General features: G+C 50.2%; 1 protein-coding gene across 1 annotated transcript in view; it reads right to left on the reverse strand.

Annotated features, from left to right (window-relative positions):
• Window positions 1-2,709: 2,709 nt before the first annotated feature.
• ADARB2 (adenosine deaminase RNA specific B2 (inactive)) overlaps window positions 2,710-14,469 on the reverse strand; it is a 1,180,343-nt gene continuing 1,168,583 nt past the window's right edge. The window contains exon 10 of the mRNA XM_069211196.1: window positions 2,710-4,009. Within this exon, the coding sequence (XP_069067297.1) occupies window positions 3,833-4,009 (177 nt within the window). The 3' untranslated portion in view covers window positions 2,710-3,832. The remainder of the gene's footprint in view (window positions 4,010-14,469) is intronic.

A 14,469-nucleotide genomic window follows, 5' to 3' on the forward strand; every position in this document is an offset into this window, starting at 1 on the left:
GGGGGCTGTTACCGGCCCCTTCTGAATCAAGGGATCACTCATAATGAGGGCAATGTGGTTGACCTCTGGAGCTAACACATAAATAGGTGAATATATCACTACTAGGATTACCAGATGATTCTATATTTCTGAGAACTCTGGGGCATATTTATAGCCCCCTAGCGCCACCTTGCATCACATTAACATCATTATTTTTTACGTTAATGTGGCCCAACGAGGCTGCATTGCGTCACTCTGTAACCCTTTGTGCTACATTATGCCAGCACCAGGCATAATGTATGCAAAGGGGGCATTCCCCTGTTGGGGGGGGGCTGAAAAAATGGCACAAGGGAATCTATGAGATTTCCTTGTGCCACTTTTTACGGCACTTTTAACGCCTTCTGAGAGCAGGCATTAAAAGTGGGCTTCTATTTTTTAGAAAGGGCCCCTATGTACTCTGCTGGAGTAGTGCCAACAGTTTAGAGCTACTCCTAAAGGAGTACTTCAATAGTGTCACATTGAATTAAGCTATTGGCCCCCATCCTGTGCCATGGCATGCCGTATTTTAAATATGGCACACACAGGGTGGTGGGGGGGGGGGGGGCGCTAAGTGGTGCAGGCAAAGTGGCTCTGCACTCAGTGCAGCTCTACTTTCCATAAATCTGCCCTCTGTATTTCAGTCCTAGTCACCAACTGGCTGCTTTCTGGAAGTTCTTTTCTTGGTTCAACTATTAGACCCATTTCGAAGTATCAGATTATAGTGATTTGTAAGTCGAAATCTCAAGACTAGAACAACGAGATCGAGGGGTGACCTAATAACTGCAAATTGATGGAATACTAAACAAACTGAGAAGCTTTCATGGTTGCCTGACAGAATTATATGATTGTTGTAACATCATTGAATCAGTAATTTCTTCAGGTAAAAATAGCAAAAGTGTGAAACAGCAAAGAAATGCCTTTAGTTCACAGGTTCCTTCTGATTGTCGCAGGTGTCAAGGGACATTCCATACTGTCAATAATACAGTCTATCAACAATTATTTTCTGGGTCCTCATGAAAGTTATTGTATTCAATGAGTTTTACCATATCATGCTACTGGGGACACTTTTTGCAAATTGGGCTAAAAGCAGATCTAAAGGTTTTGTAAAATGAATACTGAAACAGTGGCAGGACGTAATGTGGTAACCCTTGAATAGTTGGAAGAATATATTTCGATAGTGAAGTACCACAGCTCACAAACGTTTATTCCTCATAATAATAAGGCCAATGAAAGACAATGGTAATTGTTTCACTGCATAAGTCACATACACGGGTTCAAATGAAAGAGTGTCTAATTGCATCAGCTTTGATCTCTGCTCCAGTGTGGATTTTATCAAAGATTTACTTCAGGGGGATGTTCTTTTAAACAGGTGGGATATTTAAAAAAAAAAATTGAAGTAACTAAAAAGAAAACAGAATCAGTGTTAGTCCTTGCTAAGAATTAGGAATGGGCAAATGTTTCAACAAAGCCTTCACTTTGTCAAGTGGGCACCGTTTCCTGGCCAACTGGAGCACCACGTTTTTGAAGCATGCAGACCAATGTTGAGATGTCATGTGCCATGAAATGACAAAGGCAACCACTGCAAATATTTTCCTTGTATTAGGGGAGCACGAGGGAGAACGTAAGGGGTAAGTGGATACTGTGTGCGTCTTTCTGGCAGCCAGCAGACAGATCAGATGATAGTGATGTGGGGCATGGTCCGGGCAGCAGAAGCTGGAGGAAGCTACTTGAGTCACAATTTTGCCCATTTATGAGGGCCTACAATGGGAAAAGGTGGACTACCACCCAGATGCAGCAGGTCACCTTCTGCCTTGACCTTCCGTTTGCCTCAGCAGGACAAATTTTCTGCTGTTGCAAAGGACATTGAAAATGCTCCTCTTACTATAAAACTTTGCACTTCACTTTGAAAAACTCCAAAAAATATAAAATGTGCATACGTGATCACCATTAAGTTAGGTAAAAATAGATATCTGTTATTCAGAGTTAAGATGCCGCAAGAGTTGAATCTATGCAAACACGAGGCATGGTATCTTACAGTATGGAGTCAACAGGTTTTGCAACTTAATGCAACTCTACTCTGACCCCCTTGGGAAAGGATCCCTTATAAGGAAAGTAATCCAGTGATTGTCTAAGTCAGTGCCCCCAAGATTTCTAAAAATTATTTCAAGACATGGACCAGATCTGGGAAAACTTTGGGTTGCACAAAGAAAACTTCACAATGATCAAATGATATGCGTATGAGTGAGGCCTCCTCATATTTAGAATGTGTTGCTAGAAGGTCCAGTGTCTGTACTAGACTGAAGGCCTGAGGAAGATATCAGCAAAGGGGTTACTCTGTCACAAGGGTGACAGATATCCCATCCACCGAAATTTAAATCTGTCACTGTTATGAATGGGATTTAGATTTCAGCAGACAGGATATCCAAAACCGTTGTGACAGAGTAACCCCTCAGCCAAAGTCTAAATCAGGCCCTCAGTGTTTAATGTGTAGAAATATCTGTTGAGGCATCCCAAAGTCTTTTTCGAGGAGCCTGCGGATGGTGCTGCCATATATAAGGTTTATTTTGATTCCAACGGAGACCTCTTATTCTACTACCATAAATTCTCTCTCTTTAACTCACTTTGCAGGTTCTCTTTCATCACTCTGTCCCTTTGTCAGTTTTATTGTCTTTTTCCCCCCTTTCTCCTTTTCTATCTCCTGCACTGGGTAAAAGGATGAAGAAAAATAAGCCCTAGACCCCCAAGTATGAGTGTCAGTGCCCACTACCTACCACCACTTGAAACTACCTACAAAAAGTATGCATTGACTAGTCTTATGAGGTGGGAAGTACTATGCAGCTGTGAGTACGGAGTAAGAAATATAAGTAGAACATAAAGTGGAGAAGATCAGAATTTGCAGAGGTGACCTCTTGTTGAAAGGACCGGCCAAAGAATCTTACTGGAGGATCAGATGGACATTCCTCATAGGAAAAGCTGTGACTGCTGTGCGAGTGGTACACAAACAGTAATTCAATGCAGCAATGCTTGGACAGAGCTCTATGGTGATGGGCTGTGCTGGCTCAGCGTAGAGCCCAGCACCTGTTGTTACGCACTTACAGTGGGTAAAGTGAATTAATTTAACCTGATCTTTCTCCGAGTTAGGACTTGATTTTCTGAAACTACAGTTACGAAACAGTAAATGAGCTTTGTCTTTTTCTGTGGTTCTTTCTGTGGCTGAGCTCTGCTGTCTTTAATATTGGGTTGAATGAATTCCCCTGGCGCCTAAAAACGGGCGCTCTGTTCTGCCTTAGTCAATTCAGCCCATCATGATACAACCCCTTGAGAGACAGAGATACGAAGCAAAAATAAAATTGTGACCTCATCATGCCTCGGATATGGAAAAATATGAAGATGCTGACAATCCTCCCGTGCAATTATTTTAAGCATAATTTTAAGGGGCACGAACAAGCAAATATAAATTTCGGAGTTTTTGGGAACACACTGCTACTTTGCATGCTGTTTACTTTAGGTACTTTCTTAACCGTTATTCCACTTTATAAGTCGGTAAGGGATTCTCCTTTACAAATTGCACAATTTGCTGGACTGGAATAGGTATGGTATGGCTAAATTAGACAATATACTAATTTTAAAATATTTTCCTATGGTTAGCTTAGTGCATTTTTTAATCTGAAAAAGATATTTAAAAGTTAAAGTTGACATTTGCTCAATTTTACTGTTCGGAAACTGGCACTGCCTCCGTTCTGTGAGTTCACAAACAGGTCTTGTCCATTCCCATTTGCATTTGACCGGCCATGTAGCAAAGTTGTTCGTTGGTTTATACAGAGAGTAAAAACTGATCTTGCTCTGGGGGCTTCTTCACCCAGGTGCCCAGTCCTGCTTTCTGAAAGGCTTTAAACAGCTGCTGCTTGACAGATTGGTACATCACGGCCACCAGCTTGGCATCACAGTACACTGAGGGCGTTTCCCCACGGTCTGGGGTTCGTACGCTCAGCTGCGAAGAGAGAAGAAATATAGTGAAACATACAAATTGAAAAAGCTGCACAGAAGTTACTCTTACTTCTCAAACCATAACATACTAATGCCCTGATTACAAAGGGCAGTTAACTCTGTTTCAAGGGCAAACAAGCATTTGTGCCTGATATGGTATAAGAAGTTGTGCGCACATTGCGCTTGATGAGGACTTTGCCCTTGGGTTTTGCGGCAGTTAAAAAGTGCTGCAAATCGTAATAGCCAGTGAAGAATTGGTGACTTCATAAAAATGGGCAGATTCACAAGCCCCTAACGTCTCTTAGCATTACCTTACCGTTATTTTTTTTTTACGCTAAGGCAGAGCTAAGTAGGTCATTCTCTCATGCCATATTTACAAAGTGGCTCAATGCATGCAGTGCTCCATTTTGTAACCCCTTACCCAGTCAAAATGTATGCAAGGGGGTTGTTCCCACGCAGAGAGGCCCAAAAAAATAGCACTGTGAATTTTACATTTCACTGCTCCATTTTTTCAGTCATTTTTAATGCCTGCTCAAGCCAAGCGTTAAAATGCAGCACCAATATTAACCTATGGGCTCCTTGTGCTTTGCTGCACTAGAGTCAAAGATTTTGACACTAGGGCAGTAAAGCACCACAATAGCATAAAAAATGTTGACACTATTGTGCTAACGACCATCATGGTGCATTCAATTATAAATATGGCACAACCATGGTGTCGTTAGGTGCCAGTAGGGGGAGAAAAGAAAAGTGGTGCATCAGGACCGAAGCATCACTTTCTTGTAAATCTGCTCCAAAATATACACATAAATTCCCATTTAGGCCCTGATTAAGAGCTGGTCGATATATTCTGACCCGAGCACAAACCCCTGTTTATGCACAGGTCAGAATTGCAAGGTTGATAGAGATTTGAAACACTTGATAATTTTCAATTGCATTAAATACATTAACCTTCGTTAAATTTCACAGAAGAAAAGCATATGGTATTTAGCGTATCATTCGGATTTGGGTGCATGATGGATACCCCATGGTATTGTTCGTTATAAGGTGTGATAAACAACACATAAACTTGTAACCAGGGCCTAAGAGGTGTCAAACTCAGAACTGAGGGCACACCGCAGACCAAATATTTACCACACTCCATGCAAAATATTATTACTGGGTGAGCAATTTCCACCCACAATTTGCTGCCCCGAGTAATGAGGCCCTAAATCTCGGAGTTGAGCATGTTTTTATTCTTTTAAAAAAATGTGATCACAACCTCCTAAAATGAAGAGCTGTCTTAACAACTAATCATATTCCCAAATAATTAATTGCATTTTATTTTATAAGTTGTTTGGTCTTTTCTGTCGTGCTTATGCTGTTTCAGAATCCTGACGGTGGTAAATCCGAGAAGCAGATCCAGCAGTGCGTGGGTAGATAGCTTAAAAACAAGGTCTCGTGTTTTTTCAGGGCTCTTTTTAAGTTTATTAGGCTTGGGCGAAATTTAAATTGCCATAATTCATGCACTTTCGGGCTTCAGACATTATTCTTGTTATGCGGGATTACCAAAAGCTATGCTATTACGTCACTTCACGTAATTACATGCCACTGGTTGTAAAAATGTACTGTGAGTGCAAAATTATGGTGAATGCACAGTGACAGAACACAAGCGACGACTGTTCCTGTTGCTTTTGTTTAAATGCACCCTCGTGCCAAATTGATGCAAGGAGTCATTTGTCACTAATATGCAGCATGAAATGAGGCATTTGGGTTTTGTGTAATTATACGTAATTTTGCCATAGTTTCAATCTCGCTTTGCAGTTTAGTTAGCATTCATTCAACAAGTTTGCAATTTTGTTGAAAAAGCTTTGGCTATGTGAACTTCGGCTTGTCAGTTATTCATAAATAAAATAATGAATTACATTTCTTTGGTATTTGTATGCAGAGGATCTAGCCCAAAGACCAGCAAAGGGCTTAAAAAAACAAGGAGGGGTACTGGCAAGAAAACGAAAAGGTAAAAGGACGACATAATAGGAAAATGTTGCAAAGCATGGTATATTATTAAAAGTAAGTTATCAAATGGGGGTACCAGGGTTGAGTTGACAGGAATTAAAAAGGCTAATGTCAGAAGAAGGAGATTTAACTCTGGATATATCAAATATAATCAGTATTATATTTACAAACTGGCTTTACAATCTGTGAGCTATTTTACTTACAAGTACTATCGCTGACAACTCTTGTCCAGTTAAGACAGCTCTTGAGTAAACCTCAAAAAATATTTTCAGGATGAGGCTTGACTTCACAGCATATTATTGTGCCAGCAAGCCTTATTTAAACGGCCATCTCTGTAGACTATGTCTATTCTCTAGATATTCCATGCCGTTTTTTCAGTTAATCTAACTTAGTGAGGTCTTGCCTTGGCCATCCTTGTCTCTCAGTCAGATTAACACTTTATTTCTCATAGCCTCCTTAGCAAAATAGTACTACATTTACCCAGGTCCTGTAAGTTAAATACTAGTATTGGGCCTGCAACGCTGATTGTGCCACCCATGTAAGTAGCCCTTTATACATGTCTCTGGGCTGCCATTGCTGCCTGTGTGTGCAGTTTAAAATACCATTTCGACCTGTCAAAATAAGCCTTTTGTCAGGATTAAACCTTCCTTTATACTATATAAAGTCACCCTAGGGTAGGACCTAAACAGCCCAGAAGACACGGTCCAGTTTATTTAAAAAGTTAGACAAGTATTTCTAACTTTCCCTTGTCCTGATAGTGAAAAACTCTTACCTTTATTTTTCACTACTGCAAGGTCTACCTCTTCCATAGGATAACATTGGGTTACCATATTACATTTAATAAGAGCTAATCTTCAATTTGGAACAAGTAAGAATGTCGAGTTTACTGTCTAAAGAAGTGCACTTTAAAACCCTCTTGAATGGTAAAGTCAGATTTTAAGTCACAATTCTGAAAATACTAATTTTAGAAAATGTTGGCATTTGATTGTTCTAACCATTTGGTGCCTGCAGCCTTTACCCTGGATCACATGACTATGGTGGTCATTCTGACCTCGGCGGTAAAAGGCGCCTACCGCCGGTCAGAAATCCTCCATAATCCCGCCGCGGTCGCGGAAACCCGCCACGGTCATTCTGACCCGCAGAAGGCAAACCTCCGAAAAACCGACCGCCACAACAGACCGCCAGACCAGCGGTCGGCGGAAAGGTGGAGGTGACCAAACCTCCACCGCCACGCCACCAGAAATACGCCCATCCCATTACGACCCACGAATCCACGCGGCGGTCATTCAAACGCGGTATTCCATTGGCGGGACACACCGGCGCGGTCAGAATACCCACCAACGAACAAAACTCACCCACATTGGACGATTTGAATCCCACACACCTGATACACATACACACACCACTCCCACACACACAATACAATATAAAACACCCACCCACATCACCCACAAACCCCTACGCTTACAAAATCGTAAAGAAGGCAAGAGCGAGACACCAGCATCCAAAACATAACAGCCACAGCCACTCACCACCATCACCCACACACTATCCACACACAAAACAACACACACCACCACACTCAACTCACTTAAATACACATACTCCACCCCACACATCATACACACCACCCCATGGCACCCCAAAGACAACCCCGCTTCACAGACGAAGAACTCAGGGTTATGGTGGAGGAAATCGTTCGTGTAGAGCCCCAGCTGTTCGGCACACAGGTCCAATACACCAGCATTGCCCGGAGGACGGAGCTATGGCAGAGGATTGTCGACAGGGTGAACGCAGTGGGACAGCACCCCAGAAATCGGGAAGACATCAGGAAGCGATGGAACGACCTACGGGGGAAGGTGCGTTCCATGGTATCCAGGCACAACATCGCCGTGCAGAAGACTGGCGGAGGACCCCCACCTCAACCCCCACAATTCACATCATGGGAGGAGGAAGTCTTGAACATCCTGCATCCTGACGGCCTCGCAGGAGTCGGCGGAGGAATGGATACTGGTAAGTTGAAGCTTCAATACTGCTTCCCCCCCACCTGCATGCCAAATCAGACCCCAACCCTCACCCCCATCCTCGAACCCCACCCTCACCCCCACCCCCATCCTCACCCCCACCCTCACCCCCACCACCATCCTCACCCCCACCCTCACCCCCACCACCATCCTCACCCCCACCACCATCCTCACCCCCACCCCCAGCACACCTATTCCCCGCCAATGTCTCACCATCACAACCCACACATCCCAAAACCTAGGCCTGCATGCGTCCACTAAGCATGGACACCCATCACCAAAGCATGCCCAATGCATATACACATCCCCCCCACAAGCCACCCTCACCAAAGCCCCCACACACGAATGCCAGCACTTGGGGACACGGGAACCCACAGATACACCCATATGCCACACATTGAAACTATAACCATACCTCTATACCCCTGCAGGACCCGACCGTCAACACACCGCGGCGGAGGGGCCAGAATTATCCACACCCCCCACCCAAGAGGCCGTCAGCGATGACAGCAGCTCTGTCGATCTGGACACCGATGACCAGCCCGGACCATCGGGGACCTCTGGACAGTCGGTTCCCCTCACACAGGCACAGGCCACTATAGACCCTAACCCCTCTGGGAACACCAGCACAGCTCCCACCCAGCGGGCCCATGCCTCTGTCTCCAGGGCGCGTCAATCTGCGGTGTGTCTACCACTACAGGGCACCCAGGATAACCCACCACCCCAACAACAACAGGGACCTGGGGGCAGTGGTAGTGGGCACACCGGCCAGGGGGCAGAGGCCCAGGGAAACAGGGCAACTCGGCGGGCAGCTGTGCGACAGGGGGGGGAGGAGAGGCCCAGGGAACCCACTCTCCACGAGGTCCTCACCACCATCATGGGAGCATACAACCGCTCCCAGGAGACGATGGCGACGGTACTGGCCCGGTTCCAGGAGATCCAGGTGCTGCAGGAGGAACACTATCGGGGGTACAGGGAGGACATCAGAGCCATCAACACCACCCTGGTTACCATGGTAGGGCTGCTGCAGGACCTCGTAAACAGCAGGGCGGACACTGAACAACACCCAAGGGCCCCTGCCACTAGCCGGGACCAAGAACAGCCATCCACCTCCGCCGGCGCTAGTGGACAGGAGGCCCCCGCACAGCAGCAGCCCACCAGACCCCCACCTCCTGCAGGAGAAGAACCACCCCGCAAGAGGGCCCTGAGATCTCGCAAGACAGAGTAGGATGTCAAGACCCCCGCCAGCAATGGATACCACCTGATGTCATCCCACTGTCCCACATTGTCACCCTGTCCATCCTCGAACTGCCCATGCTCCATCTCTCCACAGGCCTCTGGACAATGCACCTGTGTGACTGTTACTCTGGACTCTGCCATGGACATTCCTTCACCATAGCCCCCACCCACTTGAAACCACCCATCCCATTTTGAGCACTTCAATAAACACCTATTTTGCACCAAAATATCAGGAGTCTGGCTGTGATTTCAATAGATTGTAATTGACATGACAGTGCAAATATGTCCTTGTACATGGTGAAGTCAACAAACAGCTGCCACAAAGCTGTAGTCCATGGGGAAACGAAGCACAGGACTCGTAGTGGGGACCCCAGATCTGAAATAGGGAGGGAAAAGCCACAACTCAGTCATCATACACTGGGGCAAATAGACAGGCAGCAGAGATGCTGCAGAGTAGTTAACTTTTACTAAATTATCTTTGAAATGTTACCTGTGTCCTATTGGAAGTACTGTTCAATGATTCTGTCCCTGTTGTCTGTTTCAGCCCCGTCGTCTTCCTCCTCGTCACTCTCCTCAGGTTCCACCGCTGCCACAACACCACCGTCTCGACCATCCTCCTGCAGGAAAGGCACCTGGCGGCGCAAAGCCAGGTTGTGAAGCATGCAGCAGGCCACGATGATGTGACACACCTTCTTAGGTGAGTACATTAGGGATCCACCGGTCATATGCAGGCAGCGAAACCTGGCCTTTAGGAGGCCAAAGGTGCGTTCGATCACCCTCCTAGTACGCCCATGGGCCTCATTGTACCGTTCCTCTGCCCTGGTCCGGGGATTCCTTACTGGGGTCAGTAGCCACGACAGGTTGGGGTACCCAGAGTCCCCCACTAGCCATACACGGTGTCTCTGTAGCTGTTCCATCACGTAAGGGATGCTGCTATTCCTGAGGATGTAGGCGTCATGCACTGACCCTGGGAATTTGGCATTTACATGCGAGATGTACTGGTCAGCCAAACACACCACCTGGATGTTCATTGAATGGTAACTTTTTCTGTTCCTGTACACCTGCTCCCTGTCTCTTGGGGGAACCAAAGCCACATGGGTCCCATCAATGGCACCAATTACGTTGGGAATATGTCCAAGGGCGTAGAAATCACCCTTCACTGTAGCCAGTTCGCCCACCTCAGGGAAAATGATGTAGTTCCTCACGGATTTCATCAGGGCAGACAACACTCTGGATAACACCTTTGAAAACATGGGCTGAGACATCCCAGAAGCAATTCCCACGGTTGTCTGAAATGACCCACTTGCCAAGAAATGGAGTACTGACATGACCTGCACCAGAGGGGGAATCCCTGTGGGTTGGCGGATGGGGGACATCAGGTCGGGCTCCAGCCGGGCACACAGTTCATGGATAGTGGCACGGTTAAGACGGTAGGTCAGGATAATGTGGCGTTCTTCCATTGTCGACAGGTCCACCAGCGGTCGGTACACGGGAGGATTCATCCGTCTCCTCGCCCAACCCAGCGGACGGTGCCTAGGAAGGACAACATGAAGCACACAGTCAGGCAACCCACAGGTACGTACTCACAGCTAGCACAGTATACGATTCTCTATGCAGTGAATGGCGTGTATGAGTGGCTATGCAAGGCCTAGGCCTGTGTGACGCAGTTGAAATTGAGCCATGTGGGCCCTGGAAATGGCGGCTGCCTGACCTGTGAAGTGTGACAATGGGATGTGAGGTCAATGCGCTGGCGTGGCACACCGCGGCGGGCGGCGGGCCAAGACCGCGGCGCGAAGCCGCATTGGTTAACATTGAAGCCTATGGGTTTCAGGAACCAATGGCGAAGGGCGCCGGCGGTGGCGGGACGCACCGCCGCGGTACGCACCGCCGCGGACGTGACCGCCATTTTCTATCTACTTATCCACTTGCGACTTGAACTTTCACAGGAGAGGACCTATACTGCAAGTGTTGCTGTGACCTCGGTCTGGAAGGGACAATGGCTGCTGCGACTGGGGAAAGGGCCCCTGCCTTCACTGGAGAGGAGTTGGAGAAACTTGTGGATGGGGTCCTCCCCCAGTATGCGCTACTCTACGGTCCTCCAGACCAACAAGTGAGTTTAATTCTATCTGGATTTGGGGCCACTGGCTGGCTTGGGGGCCTGGCGGGGATGGGGGGCATGTTGGGGCTGGCGGGGGGCCTGGCGGGGATGGGGGGCATGTTGGCCATGGCGGGGGGCCTGGCGGGGGGCCTGGCGGGGATGGGGTGCATGTTGGGGCTGGCGGGGGGCCTGGCGGGGACGGGGGGCATGTTGGGCATGGCGGGGGGCCTGGCGGGGATGGGGGGCATGTTGGGCATGGCGGGGGGCCTGGCGGGGGGCCTGGCGGGGATGGGGGGCGTTGGGCCACTGGAAAGGAAAATGCTGAGTAACTTGAACGTGGTATTTCTCCCTCCCTGTACGTGTCACATAGGTCCGCGCCCATGAGAAGATCGGGATTTGGCATGCCATCGCCAAGGAAGTCCGGGGCCTGGGGGTCCACCATCGACGGGGCACCCACTGCCGCAAGAGGTGGGAGGACATCCGCCGCGGGACCAAGAAGACCGCCGAGTCTCTGCTGGGGATGGCCTCCCAACGTAGGCGGGGTGCCTGCCGTCAACTGAGCCCCCTGATGTTCCGGATCCTGGCGGTGGCCTACCCTGATTTGGATGGGCGCGTGAGGGCAGCACAGCAGACACAAGGGGGTGAGTACAAGCATCATCTACTCTGTTGTCGTGCAGTGGAGGTGTCTGGGTGGGGGAGGAGGGCTGTGGGTCCCCCTAGGCCAGGGCGATATCTGTAGGCTGGGCACCCCCGTAAGCCCCTGTGTCCCCAGCCACCACCCTCAGTAGTGTGTCAGTACAGCCATCCCTGGGCCGTGTCATCCATGGGTGCAGTTGACAACTCTAGGCGTGTAGGGCATGTTCCACGGAATGCGTAGCGGACCCCAAGTGCGCAACTTAGTGCAGGGGGCATCTGTGTCTGTCATGTCCGCTAACTGTACCGGAGATCCATGTACTCAATATCCCTTTATTTCTCTCTCCCCCCCCCTTTTTGTTTGTCTTTCTGTGCTTGTGTGCATCAGCATCATCAGGCGGAGGAGAAGTGGCATCGGGGCAGGAGGGAGCTGCATCTCACATGGCCCAGGAGGGCCATGCCACAGAGTCAGACTGGACCAGTGAGACGGAGGGCGAGGGGAGCTCCACGACGGGGACGACTGGAGCCTGCAGCGACACGGACACGTCCTCGGAAGGGGGCTCCCTTGCGGGGGTGGCACCATCCGTGCCCCCCGCCATTACAGGTACAGCCGCCACCCAGCGCACCATCTCCGCCCTCCCAGCAGCCCCTCCGCGTTCGCCCCGTGCCCGCTCTGCCAGGAAGCCGGGCATCTCCTTCGCCCCAGGCACCTCAGGCCCTGCCCCTGTTACCTCCGCTGCCCTCAGTGAGGAGGTCATTGACCTCCTCCGAACGCTCATTGTTGGGCAGACTACCCTTTTGAATGCCATCCAGGGGGTGGAGAGGGAGGTTCATCGCAGCAATGCGTACCTGGAGGGCATTCATTCGGGTCAGGCTGCCCATCAGCGATCGTTCCAGGCTCTGGCCTCAGCACTGACGGCAGCCATTGTCCCTGTCTCCTGCCTGCCTCTACTAACTCCCTCCTCCCAGTCTCCTGTTCCTCTGCCTGTCCCACCCACACCATCAGACCAGCCTGCACACACCTCAACACCCAAGAGAAGCTCATCCAAACATAAGCACCACAGATCACCCAGACATTCACACACGCAACATTCCGATGCAGACATGCCAACAGTCACTACCACCTCTGTGACCCCCACCTCCTCGTCTCCCTCCTCCCTCCCTGTGACGTCTACACTCACACCTCCATTCACCTCACCATCAGCCAGTGTTTCCATCACCAGCACACCCTCCACTCCAGTCCGCACACGTGCAGTCACCATCCCCACTGCCATTTACACGTCCCCTGTGTCCTCTCCCACTGTGTCGGTCACCCCCTCTTCCACACCACACAAACGCAGCCACCCACCCACCCAACAGCCATCCACCTCACGACAGCCTATCCCTCCTGCACCTGCACCCAAAGACAGCAAACGTGACTCACCTACAACCACATCCTCTCCCTCCACTCCCATTCCCACTGTACCTACCACTCTCCATTGTCCCAAGAAGCTCTTCCTCGCCACTACTAACTTCTTTCCTGACCCTGAGCCCCCCCCTCCTTCTCGTCGGGGTAAGAAGAGCACCTCAGCCACCACCAGCCCTGCAGCCCCCTTGACAAGGGTGCAGGGGTATTGGAGCCCGCCAGCCCGCATGTCTGGATCTTCGCCCAGCAGCAAGGGGACAGCCAGCCCACCCCCTGGGAAGAGGAGCAGAAGGCGGAAGGGGCGCCGCAGGAGCCCGCCTTCTACATCCCCCCCGGACACCACCCAGAGACAGTCACCAGCCACAGCTCCAAAGGGAGGCAAGGGCCACAGGCCGACGACTAAGGAGGGCAAGGGCAGCAAGTTGGAGAGGTCAGGCAGCAGGCCTGCTGCCCAGGAGGAGCCCACAACCCCCATAGCCGCTGCCCCGGGAGGAACCGGCACAGCTGCCCCGGGAGAGCCCACCACCCCCATAGCCGCTGCCCAGGGAGGACCCAGCCCAGCTGGCCAGGAGGGCCCCACCACCCACAGCCCAGGTGGGCAGTGAAGGAGCACCATCCCCGCTGCCCAGGAGGGCACCACCAGGCAATTAGCAGTTGGCCATAGACCGTCCGCCGTCTCAAGAACCGCTGAACTGGGCCCTTCAAGGCAAGAAGCGCTGAACTGGGCCCCGCCGTCTCCAGAACCGCTGAACTGGGCCCCGCCGTCTCAAGAACCGCTGAACTGGGCCCTTCAAGGCAAGAACCGCTGAACTGGGCCCCGCCGTCTCAAGAACCGCTGAACTGGGCCCCGCCATCTCCAGAACCGCTGAACTGGGCCCCGCCGTCTCAAGAACCGCTGAACTGGGCCCTTCAAGGCAAGAACCGCTGAACTGGGCCCCGCCGTCTCAAGAACCGCTGAACTGGGCCCTTCAAGGCAAGAACCGCTGAACTGGGCCCCGCCGTCTCCAGAACCGCTGAACTGGGCCCGCCGTCTCAAGAACCGCTGAACTGGGCCCTTCAAGGCAAGAACCGCT

This window comes from Pleurodeles waltl, chromosome 10 (assembly GCF_031143425.1).
Source record: "Pleurodeles waltl isolate 20211129_DDA chromosome 10, aPleWal1.hap1.20221129, whole genome shotgun sequence".
NCBI lineage: Eukaryota > Metazoa > Chordata > Amphibia > Caudata > Salamandridae > Pleurodeles > Pleurodeles waltl.